Source organism: Neolamprologus brichardi, chromosome 7 (assembly GCF_056152115.1).
Source record: "Neolamprologus brichardi isolate AB-2024 chromosome 7, ASM5615211v1, whole genome shotgun sequence".
NCBI lineage: Eukaryota > Metazoa > Chordata > Actinopteri > Cichliformes > Cichlidae > Neolamprologus > Neolamprologus brichardi.
Window position 1 is genome coordinate 1,386,702 of NC_142110.1, and position 22,023 is coordinate 1,408,724.

The window sequence follows — 22,023 nt, forward strand, 5'->3', positions numbered from 1 at the left end:
ATGAGCTTAACCGGCTTGAAGGTAGGCCCGGGCAAAACACCCACAGCTTTATTGTCCTTTAGTGTAAAAAAGAAAAGAAAGATGGATAAAAAGAGTAAAAGCGGAAATATCCTTCCTCCAAAATAGCTTCCCGTGGCTCTGCTGCTTTTCCTCGGGTTCACGTTGGACGGGGTTGAGGGTAAGAAGGTTAAAAAATGTGAGCTGTGTTTCAGCGTGGAGATTTATCAAGTTCGTTTCCTGTGTCCTTTCTAAGGAACCTGCAGTGTGGAGCATTGCACTGACCCCACAAGATGCGTCCTGTCTAAAGACCAGAGGAGCTGCAAATGTGCGCTCGGCTTTTATGCTGACAAGTGTGACCGAAGTAGGCTCTCCTGTCTTTTCTTACTTTGATTTCAATGCATTTCATCAGTTTTGTCAAAGAGAAACTGAATGCACCCCAGAATTATGCTGAGTTGGGCTGATTCTGTTTAGGGAGATTAAATCATTACAAGTACAACAATGTACACTTGTCTAAGATCAGCATGAAGACTTCCCAGATTGATCCCGGTGCTAATATCTCAAAATATTATTTCAAAGCTTGTCATTGTGAAAAATGAGTTTTCAAATCATGCATTTGGTTTGTGATAGCATGCATTTAGCTGCACTGACTCTGTTCTGCAAGTCATCTTATACCCACTTCCATGTCTTGTTCCAACATAAATATGTAGTGTTTTTTATTTTGGAGGGCAGCCCGTGACAGTCCAATTTCACAAAGATTGAGGTGTGTTTGGGCTCATTATCCTACTGCTGTGTATGAATCCTTATCCACAAACCAGAGGGTGGAGTGTCTCTGAAGAACGAACAACTTCAGAGTAGCCAAAACGAGCCCAGATTTAAACATTTCCTCCACGTTTCACTCTGCAGTACCCTTCTGTCTTCTGCTTCTCCATCTGTTACTGCCACAAACTTGGATCTCCCTCCCTGGTTCTTCTACTTTAAAATGCTGATATGCAACAACCCACTCACAGCTTTCTCTTGACTAGTGTAGATGCTTCTTTTTCTTCTGAAGGTGTGCTCATTTTTACTTGTTTTAGATTACTGCGTACTGCCCCCTAAGAAATCTTCAGTCAAATTATGGTTTGATGTGGAAAAACTTTTTTCCTAATTTTCTATAGAAACTTGAGGTATCGTCACATTTGTAACTAGCAAACGATGACAGGGCTGCTTGTTATTTGACGTGATTCAAGAGGTGGGATATAACCCAGGTTATTACAGTTAACGAAAGCTTGGTGTAAGAAGACGTTTAAACTACCTGCAATGAAAACTAGTTTTAAAAACGATGAGAAGTAAAATGGAAACGATGGAATAAAAATTCATCCAGGCCTTTGAGACAACTGATACGTCCTTTTGTTTCAGTGTATGCAGTGTTTTCTAATATTGTCTAATGGGAGGTTGTATAATGTGAACAGTAGTGGTCCTAGCACAGAGCCTTGTGGGACTCCATGGCTAACTTTTGTGTGTGCGACAAACTTCTCATTTACACAAACAAACTGGAATCTCCGATGGATGCGATTCAACAACTGAGTTTATTTTAGAGACTCACTGACGTTTGCTTCTTACAGATGCACATCTCAAGGTTACGTGTGGTAAAGACCACGTAGCAATCCGAGCAGCGGAAGCTTTTTTCGAGTATCACGGCGTGCCACTGGACTCGCTTCACTTGCCAAACAAATCTTGTGGCGCTAAGAGAGAGCATATCGACGGCGTCCCGTACTACGTGTTCAGGGTTTCCAAACACAAATATGTGACCTGTGGAGGACTGCCGTTTGAGGTGCAGCTCGAGCACAAGTCATTTAATGTCTGCGCCAGCCTAGAAAAGGATGAGCACCTCAATGGTTTTCTTTTGTTGTCCCCTTACAGAAAAATTTAACTCACATCTGGTTTTCCCTGAGTGTGAGGTCAGACCCTCGGGTTACTGGAAACATCATTAGAGATCCAGTTATCAGGATGGATTTCACGTGCATGTATCCATTCATCAGAAGAGTCAGTCTGCCTTTTTCAGTTTCACCAATCTCCAGGTGAGGGCGAAATATACACATCTTTAACATTTTATTTAAGCTGCCTTTGTGAGCATTGTAATAAGTCTGCTCTCTTCAATTGATGGACCTCTGAAACCCGTCTGCAGAAATCTTTGCGATGAGTTGATGATTTTCTATCCATTGAGTTTTCAGAGCCACCAAACAACCCGCCTTTCTTGACTTTCTTCTGTTTACGTGCAGCGAGACGGTGATGCGAGTAGACGAACTTGAAGCCAAGATACGGATGATGTTGTACACAGACCACACTTACACTAAACCTTACACAAGCTCTCCAACCATTGAACTCCGAGACAAGGTGGGTTAAGATTTTAACCAGTCACAGATGAAACTGATGCTTTGACACAAGGCTGGACTCTTGGTTCACCTGGGGCCTGTGCTGTGATGCAGCCTGCCTTTATGCAACAACTGAACTAAGCAGGTACATGTAGTGCTAGTCAACGTGCACTCAGGGCTGTAGAAATATTACTCACATTGATTAATAGGATTTTGTTCATATCTGATGGCAACAAGTAGAAGGGTTTAGTGCTAAAATCAGTCTGTTTGATACAGAGAACGACAGATCCTGAGCGCTGTTACCCTCCTGACCACGGTCTGACTCATGATGCCAGCTGCAGTGGTGGTGCCATTTTCCAAGACTGTTGTGGTTTTGTAAATGCTGATCTGTTATCTTGGACAAACCTGCCCAAGAGCAGTTTGATTATGCACAGGTTACAATGCTGATGCACCCTGATTCGAATGCAATAGAATAGCCCTTTACTGTCATTGTACATGTACACTAGAAATGTGGGTGCTCCACCAACGGTGCCAGAATGCAATATAATGGCAGAAAACAGGAATAAATGGCAAACATCACGGGGGTTTCATTGGCATGCTGGACCATGACATCGCCGTAGCTGGGCTCATCTCTGGTGCAGATGAGACGGCGTACAGGGCGCAGGTAGAGAACCTGTCCTGCTGGTGTTTAGAAAACAACCTGAAGCTGAACGTCCTTAAAACAAAAGAACTCCTAATGGACTTCAGGAGGCCCCGACCGGTCCCATTATAAGTTGTGGAATCTGTCTCCACCTTCAGGTTTCTGGGCACCCACGTCTCCTTCCATCTCACCTGGACACACAACACCAACGGTAAAGGGGGAGGTGGTGTGCAGGGTCACCTCAGACTGAGAAAAGAAGGCTCAGTTTGAGGGGGAGGTTTGCACATCTTGGAGTTGTGTGTGTGTGTGTGTGTGTGTGTGTGTGTGTGTGTGTGTGTGTGTGTGCACTGAGGTGGAAGACACAACGAGTTGGCCGGGCAGGGAGGGAAAACTGAGGTGTGGCAAGGTAGACGAGGACGGTAGCAACAGGCGTCACGGAGCGATGCATCCAAATATCATCAGTATCTGCAGACGAGGTCAGAGCAGCACACCAGGATGTCTAAAGTCATCTGTAAAGCTCGGAGGCTGTTATGGTTTGGGTTTCAGTAGTGTTGACCATCAGATTTACATTATCATCTGAAAAGCTTGTGATTGGCAGCAGCTCCATTTTTCATGAATCCAAGGATTGCAAATGCAGTGACATGGTTAGTTGGTGTTAACATTACTGAAGCAATGGAACAAAAGGCAGCCAACATCCAAAGAGGAGCTCTGAATGTCCGTGAAGGTTGGTTGATGATGTAGAAACTCTCTTTGCCTCAAATGTTTCCATTTATGTTTGCACGTTTCAATAAATCTGTCCTATTTTCCTAACAAAATATCAAGAAATGAGGGGTTGCTCAAGGTCATCCACACCTCAGCTGCTGTGGCTCTGTTGTCCATAACTGGTTCCCAGCACTGAGTTCGAGAACCACGTGTTTGACCGTGCAGGCTAAACGCTGAAAACGAGGTTTAAAGGGACGAAACTTTTAGCCGAGTTTATGCTCGGGGTGAAATTAGTTCCAGCTAATGTTCCACACACTGATGGTGGCTTTGACTTTGTAAGCACGCGCTCCCATTAGAGATGACCTCAACTGGGATTAGCAGGTCGATCCTTTCTCTGCCTTCAAAGAATCAAATCAGAAGATTGAGAATTTTGACATTTATTCTTAGAAAATTGTTGGTTTAAGAGCCTTCTGAAGAACCAAATATTAATTAAAGTGACTTGTTTTGTGTTTTGCACAGGTATATGTCGAGGTTACGATGATGGAGCCTGCAGATTTATTTCTGCTCCGAGTAAACGAGTGCTGGGCCACACAGTATCCCCAGCCGAACTCTACAGAGGGATCTGTTCACTTCCTGCTTCAGAACGGGTCAGAACTTCTCTTTGTGTTGTTTTTGGCCCGTGAACTATGACCTCCTCACATCCAGTGACTTCTCTCATCCCAGGTGTGTGAAGGACCAAACGGTTTCCTTCCTTAATATAACCGAGGGACAGTCTGGACGTAATGGGCAGAACTCCACCGTCCGCTACAGCTTCGACATGTTTCGCTTCACAGCAGACCCTCATGACCTCTACCTGCACTGCACCGTACAGCTGTGTGACCTGGACGACCATGATTCCTGCATTCCCGTGAGCTGCTGCTATTAATGAGGGCGATTTAGGCGTGTGTGGACAAGATGAAGTGCATCGTTTTTACCGTCTCATCATCTTTGACTTTTCTCAGGAGCATCGTTCTTTTTCAGAATTGTAACTCGATCAGTAAGAGAGAAGCCGTGAGAGCAGACCCCGATCAGGGTCTCCTCACCTATGGCCCCATCAGGATCGAAGGACCAGACAGATCTCAGTCCAGTAAGCTCCTGTTTCTACCTTCATCTTTACTCTGCCTGCAGCATCTGCAGGTTTCTGCTAATGACAAACGTGTCCCTTTATTCTCTTTAATTTCACGTTTGTTTCAGGCGCACTGTTGGCGGTGGTGCTGCCCGTAGCAGCTGTGTGGACTCTCGGCTTCTTCCTCATCATCCTCATCACTGTGGCCAAGGCTGGCAGAAAGAGGCTAGCGAAAATAGAGGAGCAGTGATGACAATGCTGCTGGCAGCACAAATAAAACATTAAAATGTGCATTTTTTTTCCCTTTTATTATGATGACGACCATAACAAGTGTTCTCACTGCAGACTGTGGGTGTCAACTGAGGAGCAGCATGGCTGCAGAAGGAACTGGTGACCTTTAAGCAAAAATCAAGTTTCATCTAAGATGAGATTAACTTATGTTATATTTGCAAACACTGAGATCCAGACACATGTGGGCTCATCATTAACAAAAGCAACCAAGCTTATAGCAAGTTTGCAAACTGGAGGGTGATGTTGTTAGGAAAGCTTAATATTAGGAATGCAATATTGGATATTTCACCATGTCTAATTTTCTCCGTAACTCGATTAATGAAGGCAGCAAATTTTATGGAGATGAAATGAAACTGTCCTGTAGCTTCAAATATCTGTGACGTCACTGCGCGTCACTCAGTCTGTGGAAATTTTGTTAAAGAAAAAGCGAATTTTAATAGTTTTATTTTGAGGACTTTAAATAACACGATGCGTGTTTTACATGACGATTTAAATAAACGGCTGTGGTCACGTGGACCTGCAGCGTCCCATTCACAGCAGCAGAGGGCAGACTGACCCTTACCTTATGTGTCCTTTTGTTGGGGTCAAGTTTGTTGAGACCAGAGGGGGAGGTCTTAACAGGAAGTCGGTAACAGATATTTTATCGCGGATTCTTTTGTCCGATGATGGGCTCAGGCTGCGCGGTTAAAACGTACAGAAGTCGATTTCTGCAGTGAGAAAGTGAAGTCACAGTTTCTCCCGCGGGTTGTTTTTTGGGGGTTACTGCGGGCGGTTTGTGCGGTAACCCCAGAAACAGCGCAACAAGTACTTTTACTTTTCATGCGCTCATTTCGCTGCTCGGACGCTTGAAGTTGTGACTTTCAGCAGGATTTCTCTTTGAGTCCTCAGCTGCCGATCAGCCATCGTGACCGTCAGAAAGGGGCAAGGACTTGTGCTGCATCGGCTCTGTGTGAGGAAACAAACACTCGGATGAGGGAAGCTGTCCGATCGACGAAGAATGGAGTAGAAACACTTTGTTTTCTCGGGCTTTTAAATGCGCCTTAAGTTTCTCAGCTTAATAATGGCCCGATAGATCACTTTCCGCAGGAGTTAAATGTAAAAGCAGCTGCTTGTCGGAGGAAGCGGCTTGGTTTGATATTTGCCATTCAACAAGTCTTTGCGTCCGAGGGAAGGATGCCATCCCAACAAACCTGGGCACAGATCATCATCACGTCCGCCTCCTTACTCTCGCTGGTCTTGTGCAGCGCGGTGCCCGATGACCCAGAGGAAGAGCAGTTCAGCGCCGAGGTACGCTGCAGAGACCGCAGTGTTGTTATTTAAATCATTACTGCGCATTGAAATGAATCCTCCTGCTTTCAACAGTCTAACTGCATAATTACAGGTTCAAATCATCAGGCGGGAGGTCGTTTGACCTTTGTCCTCTTTCCAGATAACAACTCTGCAGGTGTGACGACATCTGTTTACAAGGAAACAATCAGTGTTTCCTTTGAGTGGTGACAATGTGTCTGAAGTGGCATCTTTAGACTGCAGAGTGAAAATCAGTCATTGTAAAAGTTTGAAACTCACCTGGAAATCTGATGTGTGTTACCTGTGATTGTTTATTAGTGAGTTTATAATCATAGACCATTAACTGTAAACACGAAGTGACGTGCATGGAAAGCTTTATCCACCGAACACAACACGGAGGCTAATTAAACGTGTTTTTAAGCTCTGCTTTTAAATGTTTAATAGGGACATTAATCAGACTTTATTTTGTCACTTAAACCAAACTGCTGTAGGAAAGTGTTCGGCCCGTCCGGCTTCATAACGACACATTTGATTGGTTAAGTTTTGTCCTGCTACGCAAAAAACCTCCAAGGATTTTCTGTCTCAGTGCGCACGAAGCCGCGTTGCATGTGTGGTTTTTCGTGTTCTCCTGCTGAGGCTTCTTATAAGGCAGATGTTACCTAACATCAGGACCCCCCCTCCCCCATCTGGAGCCATCATCCTGTTTTGCGACTTCGTGGCTCAGTTTCAGTGCCATCAAACATGAAACGAAGAAGAATAATTCACAACATGTGACGCTTCTTTCAGACATCAGGCGCTCACGCAGAGCTGTAGGTGTAGCTGGTGCACCCACAGGACTGACGTGCAGTTTATTTAATGTCACTTTTCCCGTTTCTGTCCCCATCTTGGCTGTCAAAACAGGAACGAAGGAGCAGGAATGTCCTGGTATTAATGCGAGCCATCTGCTTTATGTTTCAATTTCCTCCCGACCGCTCAGATGCTGCTCTTCCAACAGCTGGGCTGTCGCGCTCATGTATACACCATGCATTCCTCATGCACAAAGCAAATCTGACGACTTCTTCTATTTTCCTTCCACGCAGGCATGGCTCCGTAAATTCGGCTACCTGTCTCAAGCCAGCAGGCAGATGTCCACCATGCAGTCGGCTCAGATTATGTCCAAAGCTATCAGCGACATGCAGCGCTTGTATGGACTGGAGGTGACCGGGAAGGTGGACTCTGCTACGCTCACGTAAGCTCTTTATCTGTCACGCTGAGAGCAGTGACCACAAAGAGAGCTCAGGGATATTGTATAGACTTTTTCTTCTATTCATTTGCATATTATAAATTCAACTTGTGTGTGTGTGTGTGTGTGTGTGTGTGTGTGTGTGTGTGGGATAGATGGAATGACAGTTCCAAATCCCAAATATATCCCAAATCATTTCCGAGCATTGGCTTTTCCGTCAAAGATTTTCAAAATAATTTTACTGCAAATTCTCGGCTGGAAACGCTGTTTATTTGTGGTTTTCTTGTCAAGTGTGAAGACTGTAGTGAAACTACAAATACCTGCATCTTAGATTAGCTGTTCATAAAGCCTGGAAACTGAGGGATACATCTGCATCTTCTTCCACTTATCCAGTTTACAGTGGCAGGGGGTTGGAGCCTGTCCCGGGTATCGTAGGGCAAGAGGGGAGGGTATCATTTAGGACTGCCAATAAACCTAGCTCCTTATACCCACTATCATGCAAAGGGAACATGCAAACTCCACAGAGAAGAGCCCCCGACTGGATCTGAACTCTCACTGTGAGTCAATGGTGCAAACCGCCACAGCACCGCCCACACTTTGCTGAATAGTCCAGGTTACAGCAGCCGGCTGTTTCCAAAAGTTCCCAAGAGCTGCATCGATATACAGTCAGGTCCATAAATATTGGGACATCGACACAAGTCTAACATTTTTGGCTGTATACACCAGCACAATGGATTTCAAATGAAACGAACAAGATGTGCTTTAACTGCAGACTCAGCTTTTGAGGGTGTTTACATCCAAAGCAGGGTAATGGGACAGAATAAGAACCACTTTTTAATACTTGGTTGCAAATCCTTTGCAGTCAATCAGAGCCTGACGTCTGGAACACACAGACATCACCAGACGCCGGGTTTCATCCCTGCTGATGCTCTACTGCAACAGGCTTCAGTTCCTGCTTGTTGGGGTATTTCCCTTCAGTTTTGTCTTCAGCGAGTGAAATGCATGCTCAGTCGGATTCAGGTCAGGTGATTGACCTGGCCATTGTAAAACAGTCCACTTCTTTCCCTTCAAAGACTCTTTGGTTGATTTGCAGTTTGCTTTGGGTCGTTGTCCATCTGCACTCTGAAGCGCCGTCCAATGAGTTCTGAAGCATTTGGCTGAATATGAGCAGATAATATTACCCGAAGCACTTCAGGATTCATCGTGCTGCTTTTGTCAGCAGTCACATCAATAAATACAAGAGAACCACTGGCAGCCATACATGCCCACGCCATGACACTTCCAGCGCCATGCTTCACCGATGAAGGCGATGAGTTCCTTTCCTTCTCCATACTCTTCTCTTCCCATCACTCTGGTACAAGTTGATCTTGGTCTCATCTGTCCACAGGATGTTGTCCCAGAACTGCGACGGCTTTTTTAGATGTTGTTTGGCAAACTCTAATTTGTCCTTCCTGTTTTTGGGGCTCACCAATGGTTTACATCTTGTGGTGAACCCTCTGTATTCACACTGGTGGAGCCTTCTCTTGATTGTTGACACACATGCACCACCTCCTGGAGAGTGCTCTTGATCTGACCAACTGTGAAGGATGTTTTCTTCACCAGGGGAAGGATTCTTCGGTCATCCACCGCAGTTGTTTCGGGTCTTTTGGTGTTGCTGAGCTCACCGGCGCGTTCCTTCTTTTTGAATGTTCCAAACAGTTGTTTTGGCCACGCCTGATGTTTTATCTCTCTGATGGGTTTGTTTTCTCAGCCTAATGATGGCTTGCTTCTCTGATAGTGACAGCTCTTTGGATCTTGGCAGTTGACAGCAACAGGCTCCAGATGCAAGCAGCACACTTGAAATGAACTCTGGACCTTTTATCTGCTCGTTGTAATTGGGGCAATGAGGGAATAACACACATCAGGCCATGGAACAGCTGAGAAGCCAATTGTCCCATTACTTTTGGTGCCTTAACAAGTGGGAGGCACATATGCAAACTGTTGTAATTCCTACACCGTTCACCTGATTTGGACGTAAACACCCTCAAATGAAAGCTGACAGTCTGCAGTTAAAGCACATCTTGTTCGTTTCATTTGAAATCCATTGTGCTGGTGTATACAGCCAAAAATGTTAGACTTGTGTCGATGTCCCAATATTTATGGACCTGACTGTACATCGATGCAGCTCTTGGGAACTTTTGGAAACAGCCGGCTGCTGTAACCTGGAGTATTCAGCAAAGTGTGGGCGGTGTTGTGGCGGTTTGCACCATTGACTCACAGTGAGAGTTCAGATCCAGTTGGGGGCTCTTCTCTGTGGAGTTTGCATGATAGTGGGTATAAGGGGCTAGGTTTATTGGCAGTCCTAAATGATACCCTACGATACCCGGGACAGGCTCCAACCCTGGAGAATGAGAAAGCTAATCTCATCCAGCTTCATGTGGAGCTGAGAAATCCTTTATTGTCTTGTTAAAGCTTAAGAACTTTGGTGTGTGTGTCTGTGTGCGTGCAGGGCCATGCGGCGGCCTCGTTGTGGCCTCCCTGACAGAAAGCCAGAGGATTTGGTTGACGGATCCCGGAAGAAGCGCTACGTTCTGACTGGGCAGCGCTGGGACACAGATCACATCACCTACAGGTTTCCAGACCAAATGAAACAATCAGACTGCAATAACTAAAACTGCTCCGCAGAGCAGCTCTGATACGATTTTCCTTCTGACTTCAGTATAATGGACCAAAACACGCCCCCCTCCCTGGGAGAGGAACGGACATACGACGCGATCCGCAAAGCCTTCGGCGTTTGGAGACGAGTCACGCCGCTCACCTTCGAGGAGCTACCACCTGGAAACGGCGTCAACGGCAGCCAGACGAAGCTCGCCGATATCCTGCTGCTGTTTGCCTCCGGTTTCCATGGTGATATGTCACTGTTCGATGGCGAGGGTGGGTCTCTGGCCCACGCCTACTATCCCGGACCGGGAATAGGTGGGGACACACACTTTGATTCAGATGAGCCTTGGACACTGGACAACGAAAACCCGAAAGGTGAGTGGGTTTGTTTCTTCTGCTTATGTGAGAAGTTCAACTTTATCTCTGAACAGTCGCCGTTTTGCTCGATATCAGGTGGGAGGACTCGCTTTGACTCCGCAGTGATAAATGTTTGGGCCGAGATCTCTCGGTGCCTTTTGTGTTCGTTTGTGTGCGCACCAACCATTAAGCAACGTGCATTTCCCTTGTTGTGCACACTGAAAGATGACCCACAGCTATACCTCTCTCTCTCTCGCAGGTATCGATCTGTTCCTGGTTGCGGTTCATGAGCTCGGTCACGCTCTGGGTCTGCAGCATTCGGATAACCCCGGAGCCACAATGGCTCCTTTCTACCAGTGGGTCCACACACAGAACTTCACGCTCCATGAGGATGACATCAGAGGCATACAGTCCATATATGGTGAGAAGAACGCGCTCTATAGATGATGGTGATACAAAGAGTTATTTCTACCAGCATGAGATGTTCTTTTCTTTGGGCTGCAGAGCTTCTAAATCTCTGTATGCAAAAGAGATGTGAAACCCCACAGTGCTGTGGAAATTATGGATTTACTAGAAATGATGCTCATGGTGAATCCTTGCACAGCGGTCCAGTCCAGTGTTTGGAGCTACTTAAATGCATCTTAGCAGTATTTATTGAAAAACACTGTTGAATCTAAAAGCAAATGCCCCAAACTTTATTTTGTCTTTCATGATTAACATTTCAAATCTGCCCTGCGGCGAAAGCCTTCATCTATTCTTGATCGTCCGTGTTGTCGGGCTCACCATGCTCAGAGCGGTTTCATCATCTTCTGTTTTCATGCTGAGCTTTGATCACTGCGCCGTTAGCGAGCCAAATGTCAGTCATCGCACTCGCGTCACATCTGGATCCTTACAGAGGATACAGGAAGCAGCAGATGCCGAATGTCATGCATTCCATTACGATGAGCCCATCTTCTTCCTCCTGAATAGACGCCATTGTTGATTAACAGACGCCATTTGTCGGTGTGTCGCGCTGCATTAAAACCACAGACGTGAATTGTTCGCACTTGATGATTTATGAACTTTGCATTTCTTTTGCTTTAGATAAAAACGAGGATTTTCCGCAGGTTTTACGCTTGTTTTGATTTTACATCCCGTGACGTTTGATTCTCTCACATCAGCTGTTTTATATAAATGTCCTCCGAGTAACAGCTCGGAGCTTTTAGTGCTCGAAGCTGGAGATGGTTGATGCAAAACTGAGCTTAAAGCAAGAGCGAATGTTACGTTTACCCGAATAAATCCAAATGCTGCTCGTTATGGCGTTTGCTCACTAGAGGTGGGAATCACCATACATCCCACGATACGATATTATCACAATACTTAACGCACGATACGATATTATTGCAATTTTTAAAAATATTTTGCGATATTCAGATTCTGTACATAAAGGTAAACTTTATCAATCATCATTTTCTCTAATATCAAAGTCTCACACTCAGTCTTTCTCTCATTTCAGTTTGATTGTTGACAAACTGAACGGTTTGTATTACAGTCTAGTCCAACTTAACTGAATCAACCATCTGGTACAATTATAGCTATTCTGAACTATGCAGTTTATGAAAACTATGCAGCCCCTTCAGCAACTGAAGAATTTGAAAGTAAATTAAAACAAAATATAATTTTACATTAAATAAAAAAGTTTTAAACTTCATTAAAATCAAACATGTCTTAAATTAAAATAAGTAAACTGTCATGTTTATTAAACACATTTGGACAGTGAAGGAATGTCAGGATTCTTGCTCAGAAAAAGGATCAACATGCTCTGAAGTCAGAGCATGTTGATCCTTTTTGTAACAAATATCGATTTCTGCTGTCCCTGTATCCATACATTATTAGCAAACAAAATATCACCATGCTACACAGTATCCATTTTTCCCCCACCCCTATTGCTCACAGCTTCCTCCTGATTGGCTACGAGTGAATGCTGCCTGACATCTTTGGGTTTGGGATGTATTTTGTATTTTGCTTTGGAGCCAAAAATGTTGTAAGATCGGCGGGCAGTCAGCTTTTTCCTTTCTTTGTGCAGAGACTTGGACACGCCTGCTAGTGCGAGTCCTGTTTTCCTGTGAGGATAACGGCGACTAGGCTCTTTGTAAATGTTTTTATTCCACTGAAAAACAGCCGAGTTTAAAAGAAGAAAACTAATGACAGTATCTTTGTGCTGCGATGGCCTCAGTTCTCGTTTGGCAGCACTGAGGTTTTGTTGTGTTGCTGCAGATGGTGGATTTCTTCACATACTGGCCTCGATATGTTCGAGCAAAGCCTTTGGTCCAGTGTGACCAACACGTCTTGGAGCCCATCAGCTGATACCTATTGCATAACTGACTATCTGTGTGTTTTCCTCTCTTAGCAACCAGCAGATTTTTCCAGCGAGCAGCAGCAGAGTGACACTCAGTCACAAAATGGAAAACTGCGTTCGCTCTGCTGCAGAGTGTTTAGTCGAAAGGAAGCGAATAAAAGTATTGATGTCTGATGCCACACAGACAGACTGGAGCCTTTCCTGTTGCCTCCTTTTTCCCCCAAGGTCCTCCCCTCATCACAGATGCTTCGCCTACTCCTCCGCTCGCCCCTGACGATGAACCCAGCGTCGACTCCCCCACCTCCCCTTCTGTCCCAGAAGAAGAGCCCACCACTTATTCTCCAGCCGATGCCCCGCGCGTCCCGACGGACGCCGACCCGGATCCTCCAGCCCAACCCGAACCAAGCCCCGGCCCCACCTCGCCTCCCATCCTCCCTACCTCCACCACCACCCAATCCCCGTCTGTGCCAGAACCCGTCACTCCACGGAGAGACATCCCTCCTCCTCCTCGGCCTCCCAAGCTGCCAGACAACCAGCCCCCTGACATCTGCGATGGAGACTTTGATACAGTGACCATGCTGAGGGGGGAGATGTTTGTCTTCAAGGTAAACAAACAGGGCTTTGCTCACAGCTGCAACGTTCGAGTCGTGCAAGAGAAAGTAACTAATTGTGCATCGTTGTTTTGCTTTTGCAGGGTCGTTGGTTCTGGCGGGTTCGGAGGAACCGCGTCCTCGATAATTACCCCATGCCGATATCTGTATTCTGGAACGGTCTGCCCAGCGACATTGACGCAGCGTACGAACGTCACGACGGCAAATTTGTCTTTTTTAAAGGTACGTCACAGCTGCTTCCACAAAGTGTCGCCCACCTGCTGAGCAGCGACTGTGTTACGCCTCGACATTACTCTAGTTTAGCTCCCTGCTCAATGCTTTAGTTCCTCATTCTGCGTCCTCTCTGAGGAGCAGCGTAACATGAACTCGTCTCCTGCACAACTTGATTTACAAGGTTCTGAATCACACGGATTTGAGTAAAAAATGTTTAAAACACCACAGAAAAAGAAACGACTCCCCTCAAAAGATAAAACATTACGACACGATTGCTGCAAACTGAACGAGAGCAGCGAGTTTGCATCTATTAATGTGTGTTTATGAGTTCATTGGGTGTCTTGAACAGGCCTGTGCAGCGTGGCAGCTGTTATTGGCGCCGCTCTGCTCCAGCTGAGCCCCGGACGGCCTCATGAAAGAGGTGGAGGGGGTTACATCAGCCTCTCTGACTGCGCTGCTCCAGATGTGAGCAGCTGTGCTGCTTTACTGAGCGTTTTCAGGATTTCTGATCAGGCTCGGACACTTCAGTACATTTTATTGGGCTGCAGCGCAGCAGCCTGGCAGTAGAAGCGGAAAGTGGCTGAAAGTGTCCAAAGATTAGGAGAGGAGTTAACCCTCACATATGGAAGTCTTGGAAAATGTGTGCATGCCATTTCAACCTTGCCTCTTTTCTGCTTTTCTTCTGCAGTGAGTAAAGCTGATGTACACCATGTGTGCTGACCATGAGCTTCTTTTCATCTTCCTTTCTTCTCCTCAGATTTACCTTTGCCTTAGATTTTTCCCTCTGTCGTCCGTGTCAGAAACACGAGCTGTGCGGGAAAGCTCGACTCGGTGTGCTTTTGTTTCTTTCTTCAAAGCGTCGTCTCCATCTGTGCCCACAGGTGACAGATTCTGGGTGTTCAGGGAGGCTGACGTGATGCCAGGGTACCCACAGCCCTTATATCACTACGGAAAAGGCGTTCCTCCACACGGGATCGACACGGCTATCTGGTGGGAGCCCAACGGACACACATACTTCTTCTCTGGAGACAGGTATGATTCGGATACACGGAGCACGGAGGTTTTAACGCCGCGTAGACATCTTAATACGTCTTATTGTCTCGCAGGTACTGGCGATACAACGAGGAGACGCGGACCACAGACCGCGACTTCCCCAAACCAATTAGCAGATGGGGCAGGATCCCTCCCTCCCCTAAAGGAGCCTTCCTCAGCGATGATGGGGGTAAGTCGGGAGTTTAAATTGAGCAATTTGCCTGAGTTTTATTTTAGCAGTGGGAACATCCAACAGCTTCGGTTTATGAGAATCACAACAAACTTCAAAAGCTTCGCCTTCACTGTTGGAAGCAAGAGAACAGCCTGACGGAGCAGCAGGGTGGAGGGAGCGAAAGAAGGAAAGGTTGGAGGAACCGGTGAAGCCGGAGCAACAAAGCAGAGAGAGGAAGGAGAGCGCTGGTCTGTGGGTCGGCCCGTCCTTCCTTTTGGAAATGAGATGTGTGTCCGAGCAGCATCTCCACAGACGGTGTGCAGGCAGCCTGTGCAGCGTCTGTGAGCTTATTCATGCAGCATGTTGTCAATAAGTGCACGAAGGCGACAGATTTCAAAGGATTTATTGCATTTTGGTTTTATTTTATCCAATAATTTTGGCATACTTGACTAATATCGTCAGGCCTGGCCGTCACACTGTGCAGCGATTCTTTCTTATTTTTGCATATTTGTCGCACTCGTACGTTTCTGATCATCAAACAAGTTTATAATATTAGAAAAAATTAACCGAGAAATAGAAAAGACTGTTTTTAAATGATGATTTTATTTATTAGTCCACCTTGTGAAAAAGTTTCTGTTAGTAGGGGCGATCGTGGCTCAAGAGTTGGGAGTTTGTCTTGTAATCGGAAGGTTGCAGGTTCGAGCCCCGGCTTGGACAGTCTCGGTCGTTGTGTCCTTGGGCAAGACACTTCACCTGTTGCGTACTGGTGGTGGTCAGAGGGCCCGGCGGCGCCAGTGTCCGGCAGCCTCGCCTCTGTCAGTGCGCCCCAGGGTGGCTGTGGCTACAATGTAGCTGCCATCACCAGTGTGTGAATGTGTGTGTGGATGGATGTGTAAAGCGCTTTGGGGTCCTTAGTAAAGCGCTACATAATTACAGGCCATTTACCATTTTTTATTTACCATTAGAATTTGTTTGATGATCTGAAACATTGTGACAATAATTTTGGCATACTTGACTAATACAGTCAGGCCTGGCCGTCACCAAAGCGGCGCACTGTGCAGCGATTCGTTCTTATTTTTGCATATTTGTCGCACTCGTACGTTTCTGATCATCAAACAAGTTTATAATGTTAGAGAAAAATAACCCGAGAAATAGAAAAGACTGTTTTTAAATGATGATTTTATTTATTAGTCCACCTTGTGAAAAAGTTTCTGTTATTAGAACTTGTTTGATGATCTGAAATATTGTAACAATAATGCAAAATCCTGAGGGGGTAAAGACTCTTTCATAGCACCAAGTTAAAAAATACAGTTACAGGATTAATCTGTACGTTGTCTCTGCAGGTTCGCTGTTGAACACGAGGTCGGCACGTAACTCCTGGAAAACCACAAGTTCATGTTTTTTATGATTTGACTAATAAGATGTGAGGAGTGAATTTATTTCGGTATCTTTGGACGGAGCCTCTTCGTTGTTTGTGAGAGCTAGCTGTAGCTGTACAGAGAACTACGTACATTCACTGTTAGATTGATCTGACTCTATAATGGTCTACAGCCAGAAAGGCTCTGTTCACATGAGGGGGGCTTGCTCCCAAACATCAGCACTGTGCATCAAGTAAAGATGACCCAAAAATGTCTCCTTCTCGTGCAGCTCACACCTATTTCTACAAAGGCACCAACTACTGGAGATTTGACAATCGCAGATCCGAAGCAGACAAAGGCTTTCCCCGCTCCATCCTGAAGGACTTCATGGGTTGCGTGGGGGTCCCCGACCCGAAGCCCGACGCAGACACCGAGGCGGAAGACAAACCGGTCGAGCCTTCGGACCGAGGCGAAGATGAGCACAAAGAGCCAGACGGAGGCCGGGACAGCGACGCGAACTCGGAGCGAGAGGAGACCGCCAAGCCTGACAGCGCAGAGGAAGAGGAGGACGTGAACGTGGTCGTGGCTGTGGCTGACAACGAATCAAAGGTCATGACCCTGATTATGGTGGTCGTTCCCCTGGTGCTCATCCTGTGCATCCTCGTCCTAATCTACGCCATCCTCAGGACTCTTCAGAACAAAGAGACGCCGAGGGCCTTGGTGCACTGCAAGCGCTCGCTGCAGGACTGGGTGTGACGCTCGAATCGAAGAGACGGTGCAGGTGTCCGTCGTTCATCTGGTGCAGCCGTCCAGTTTTTACTTTGGCGTTAGAGGAGAAGAAGCTTTGAAAAAGCTGACGATGGGCCTGTTAGTCTTTGGGAGAACTTTGATTGCTCGTGTGACGTGATAAAAAAATTGTGAATTCAGCGCCTGTGGAGCTTTAGTAGTTTTTCTACTGTGCCTCTCTCTGTGCCTTCCAAAAGTCTGAAAAGCCCCCCCCCCCAAAAAAAACCCTTTCTTTAAAATGACATTTCACCAGGAATATGTGATCGCATCATTTCCAACTGGACTGAGGACGTTTGGGGATTTATTTGTAGTGTAAATGCAGACAAAGTCTTTGGAGCACATACATTAGAAGCACAGTCACATAAACACGTTTGCTTGCTTTAATAAGCTTTTTGATGAAGATGCTTTTTGATGAAGATGCTTCAACATGTTTCTTCTGTTTAGAACAGATCATTTGCACTTTGCCGTCTCTGTGCTGAGTTTGCATCTCTGCAGTAATGTTTGTGTGTTCGAGCTCGTCCTCCTACCAGCAGGAATGCTGGACAGCTGTGTGTCCATGCCTTGCCCGCTTCCCACTGAGCCCATTATGTCTGACCTTTCCTGCACACATGACACACATTAGCTCAAAAACAGCTTGTATCTGCACTGATTTGTGCACGTTCGCTCGTCCACCCGCAGCACGTAGGTTTTCTTTTCTTTTTGTGCACAGACACTCAGGCTCCAGCCTCCCCTCCTCCTGCAGACTGCAGCGCTACAAACACGATCCCAGCGGAGACGTGCTGATATACGGCCGGTGCCGGCGTTGGGATTTATTCGCCTTTTTATGAGCGCTATCGAGAATTATCGAGGTCTTTTATAAAATCTGCAGCGTCAGCCTGTGAAGAGTGAAAAAGAAACTGTGTCCTATTGCTTTCTTTAATGCTAAACATAGAGTTAAAGCTAATTATGTCTATGAGGGAGAGGCCTGAAGAATGGGTGAGGGTCTGGTTTCCATTAAGGCCACATGTTGCAGATTTAGGGCATGAGGGGAGGCGGGGGAGGTGGGAAAAATGCAGAAGGGGGCGTTATAAAAAATGATGGCGGTGAGTAAAGAGTATAAGGGAAATGAGAGGGAAGGAGATGAGGAGAGGAGGAAAAAGGAGAGGGAGGGCTCTGTCAGTGTTTCCTCAGGTTTCTGCATAAAAGGACGAGCGAGGGAAGGAAGGAAGGAGGAAGGGAGGTTAGAAGGATTTAGAGGAGGAGCAATGCTGGCGTTGTGCCTCCTGACCTACATTGGGCCACTCGAGTCCGCTCTGTTTTCACAGGCTGCTTTTTCTCTGCTCACTTTTCTTTCTTTCAGTCATTTATTCCCCAGTGTGTTCATTTTCTCCTCCACTCTCCTGGAAAGTCAGCTCAAGCATAAACAAGATAATGAATCCACAGAAGCATCTGCAGGATGGGATCTCGTCTTATTGTCTTTCCCGGCTCATCGATCAGCATTTTAAACTTGTTAACCTTTGCATCGAGTTTCGTTGTGACTTGTTTTCCCTCCTGTGAATACTGCAGGGGCGTCTTTTTTTTTTTTAAAGAACTATATAAACAGTACGGGGAAATGTTTTCTTCCTTTTTTTGCATTATCATTTGTAGTTTTGCACATTTTGTGTGCATTCAGATGTTTTGTTAGAGCAGCAGTAGATTTTTTTGATGATGATGATGATGATGCATGCAGGGCATGTACGATAAGGCCTGTGCACTCCAGTGTAGAGTACATTAAAGGTTTCACAATAAAACTCAAATAAAAAGCAACACAAGTCGTCTTTGCTGCCGTGTGTGTTTCCATGTTGTCTGAAACTTCAAGTTCAGCAGTTTTATTCATGCTTTTGGCCACAAGAGGGAGTCGTTGCTCCAGAAAATGGTGAAAACTCGCAAAACTGCACTTTTTTCCTTCTTAAATCTTTAATATTATGAATTTATGTCGATGTATGAATAAGAATCTTTCAAAGGAAATATCTTTGTTGCATTTATTTACATCGAAAGTCAGCAGTGACTTTATTTGTGGTCTAAATGATGGAAATGAAAACGACCTCTAATATTCGCAGTAAGTAAATTTGCTGTTGTGTATTTTTTTTAAGCGTATGAAATTTGAATTTTATCCTTTTTCAGTGTTTTTCCTGTTGGTTTGAGTAAAGCATGAGGCTCCTGCGTGACTTCCTTTGTCTTGTACATGAGAGCACCTTGATGTCAGAGGTAATGAGGATTAGTTTCGTCACAGATCATCCTCAGCTGCTCTCTCTTTTCCTTTGACTCTTCTTTTGTCACCTAATCTCTCAGATTAACTCAAATATGACACTTTCAAGACAAATTAGGGGGGGGGGGTGTCCCAGCTGGACACAGTTGTGTATCCGTGCGCTCTCTCCGTACCTCATCTTTTCCCAAACCAGCCGCCTCGCCGGGTCTAATCCAGCTGTTCGATTAGAATTGAGGACAGTGTTGAAGCACTGCATCCAGCTCTGTGTCGTCAGCCTGTTTTCTCAGCTTATCTCATGCTGAGCTGATAATGAGATCTACCTGCTGCCTCCTGCTTCATCAGCACCATAAATGGTTTTCACTCTCAAATGTAGCACGAGGCTTTTTTAAATGTACATTTATCTGAGCTGGTGAATGTTTGTCCGCCTGCAGGGACTTTCTCACTTCACAGTCTGTGTTTACCTGGATGATCAGACCGACGATCTGCTCTTTGAACCAAATTAATCTGATAGCCATAAAATCGCCTCTGACTGCAGTTGTTCTTCTTCAGCTCCACCTTAGAGTTCGCACGCCATCAGCCGGGACGATCGACACGCCACGTCATGTTTACCAGTTTGCTTTTTAACAACGGCTGTCCTGAATCCTCGTTAATCACCCTCTGGCATCGGGCCGAGCTTTTTTCCTCCTCATACCTATTCCCCAATCCTCTCATTAGCTTTGTCCACCTTCCTTTCTTTCTGCTTTCATTCTTAAATTCCTCTGCTATAGTCACGACCACTCTTCCTCAGGTTGGCGAGTAAAAATGACCATAATGCAAAAAAGGCTGAAATATCCCCATTTCAAGTGTCAGCGCACCAACATCCTCATCATGTACACGAGTGCTGACCAGAAGCATCTGAACTGTTTTTGGACGCCTTACCTTCGTGTCCGTGTGTTGGATCAGACCGATGATGGTGGGCGTCGTTTTCATAGATGTGACTGCTTAGATCGGGTTGTCCCACATGCAGGGGCCAGTTACAGTTTGGGCTCCAGCTGATAAATCTGAGAAGATATGAAATAGTGAAATAGGAAAAAAAGGATTCATACTTTTCCTCATCTTGACCTTATTCTAAGATAAGGAGTGATTTTACTTCACTGCTAATTCAAACACACATTCAGACATCAGGTTGGACTCTTAATTATTCAACAAGGTGTTAGACTCATTTTCAGACATGTTTGGTTCATGCTGTACTGACAGCATTTCCCGTTTCACCAGACGCTCCATTGGATTGACGTCCGGAGGCCGTGCAGGACGTTGAGTGCAGCGAATTCACTGTTACAGTCAAGAAATCTGTTTTAAATGATTTGGTTTTGTGACATCTTGTGTTTGTCCTGCTATCAGAAGATGCCCACACTGATCATAGACATCAGCAACAATAGTCCGCTAGGCTGTGGTGTCACCACCGCCTCTGACCGCTGAGAGAAGTGGATCCACGCCTGCCAGTCTGATCTACAGCTGGGATTTTACAAACATATTTAAATGTGATGAATATAATGGTTCAGATACGATTATGAAAGATAACTGCGACTCTTTTCACAGTTACTATAAATATTACATCTGCGTGGAACTTTTGATTGAGTCTAAAAATGTTCAATAAACAGAAGTCTGGAGGAAGGAAGTGCAGACAGAGGCCTAAAGACAAAGTATGCTCTTTTCATATTTTTACCTTTGTAATTATTTTAACTTTCTATAAATGTCCTGCTTTGCTTTTGTAAATGATGTCACTGCTTTACCGAGGCAGCTCACAGCTGGATGACATCATACATGTAGGAGTGATGTCACCAAAACGCTGTCACCGAGGCTACGTCCACATGTACCCGGGTATTTTTGAATACGCAGATTTTTCTATGTGTTTGCACCTTTCGTCCACACGTAAACAGCGTTTTCAGTCACTGAAAATGGAGATTTTTAAAAACTCCGGCCAGGGTGGATATTTTCTAAAACTCAGTTTTTGCATTTATGTGTGGACGAGAAAAACGGAGAAAACGTCAAAGGTGTGCGCCTTTTTTGACGTCACACTGTGCGCCACGTTATTGTTTCGGTGAAATGAATTTCTACAATACTGTTACTGTTAATTGTTCTCTCTGCAGTGTTTAAATGCTTACATATACACACACAGTTACTGTCCCTCCACACATACGACTCGGTTCTGCTTCTATGCCCCAGCTTTGTTTACTATTTCCCACCGAGGCTTCTAGACTTCTGATTGGCCAACATTTCTGCACGGTTAGGAATATAGCGCCACCTGCTGCTTTGGCATGTTCCTAGCAGCGTTTTCCTTCATTTCTGCCTTTAGGTGTGGACGCGATTATTTTTTAAAACGGAAACGGAAAATCTCCGTTTTCAAAAAATACCGTGTACGTGTGGACGTAGCCTTAGGCTGACAGAGCGAAGCTGAGTTAACAAAGTCGAAACTATTAGACTGCTGAACAAGCTGAACGAGCTTTGCTGAAAAAGCTCGGACATGGATGGGAAAAGGTGAAAGTGCTCCAACATGGCAACCATGATCAAGCGACTCACTTCATTCGTGGTCAGTGTTGGGAAGGTTACTTTTAAAATGTATTCCATTACAGATTACAGATTACATGTCCCAAAATGTATTCTGTAACGTATTCCGTTCCGTTACTCAATGAGAGTAACGTATTCTGAATA

The 22,023-nt window shown here is 45.4% G+C and overlaps 2 protein-coding genes across 2 annotated transcripts; both read left to right on the plus strand.

Moving 5' to 3' along the window:
- Positions 1-5,133, plus strand: zpd (zona pellucida glycoprotein d). The gene is made up of 10 exons (XM_087842791.1): positions 1-21; positions 127-178; positions 254-361; positions 1,602-1,810; positions 1,900-2,057; positions 2,259-2,373; positions 4,213-4,340; positions 4,417-4,600; positions 4,714-4,819; positions 4,927-5,133. The coding sequence occupies exons 1-10, from the start codon at positions 1-3 to the stop codon at positions 5,046-5,048; spliced, it is 1,203 nt and encodes a 400-aa protein (XP_087698917.1). The 3' UTR covers positions 5,049-5,133.
- A 504-nt stretch (positions 5,134-5,637) lies between these two features.
- Positions 5,638-18,892, plus strand: mmp15a (matrix metallopeptidase 15a). The gene is made up of 10 exons (XM_087842790.1): positions 5,638-6,376; positions 7,456-7,604; positions 10,087-10,209; positions 10,297-10,613; positions 10,855-11,016; positions 13,159-13,538; positions 13,628-13,766; positions 14,639-14,789; positions 14,864-14,979; positions 16,609-18,892. Exons 1-10 carry the CDS (start codon positions 6,263-6,265, stop codon positions 17,073-17,075), a joined length of 2,118 nt encoding a protein of 705 aa, XP_087698916.1. The 5' UTR covers positions 5,638-6,262; the 3' UTR covers positions 17,076-18,892.
- The last annotated feature ends 3,131 nt before the right edge of the window (positions 18,893-22,023 follow it).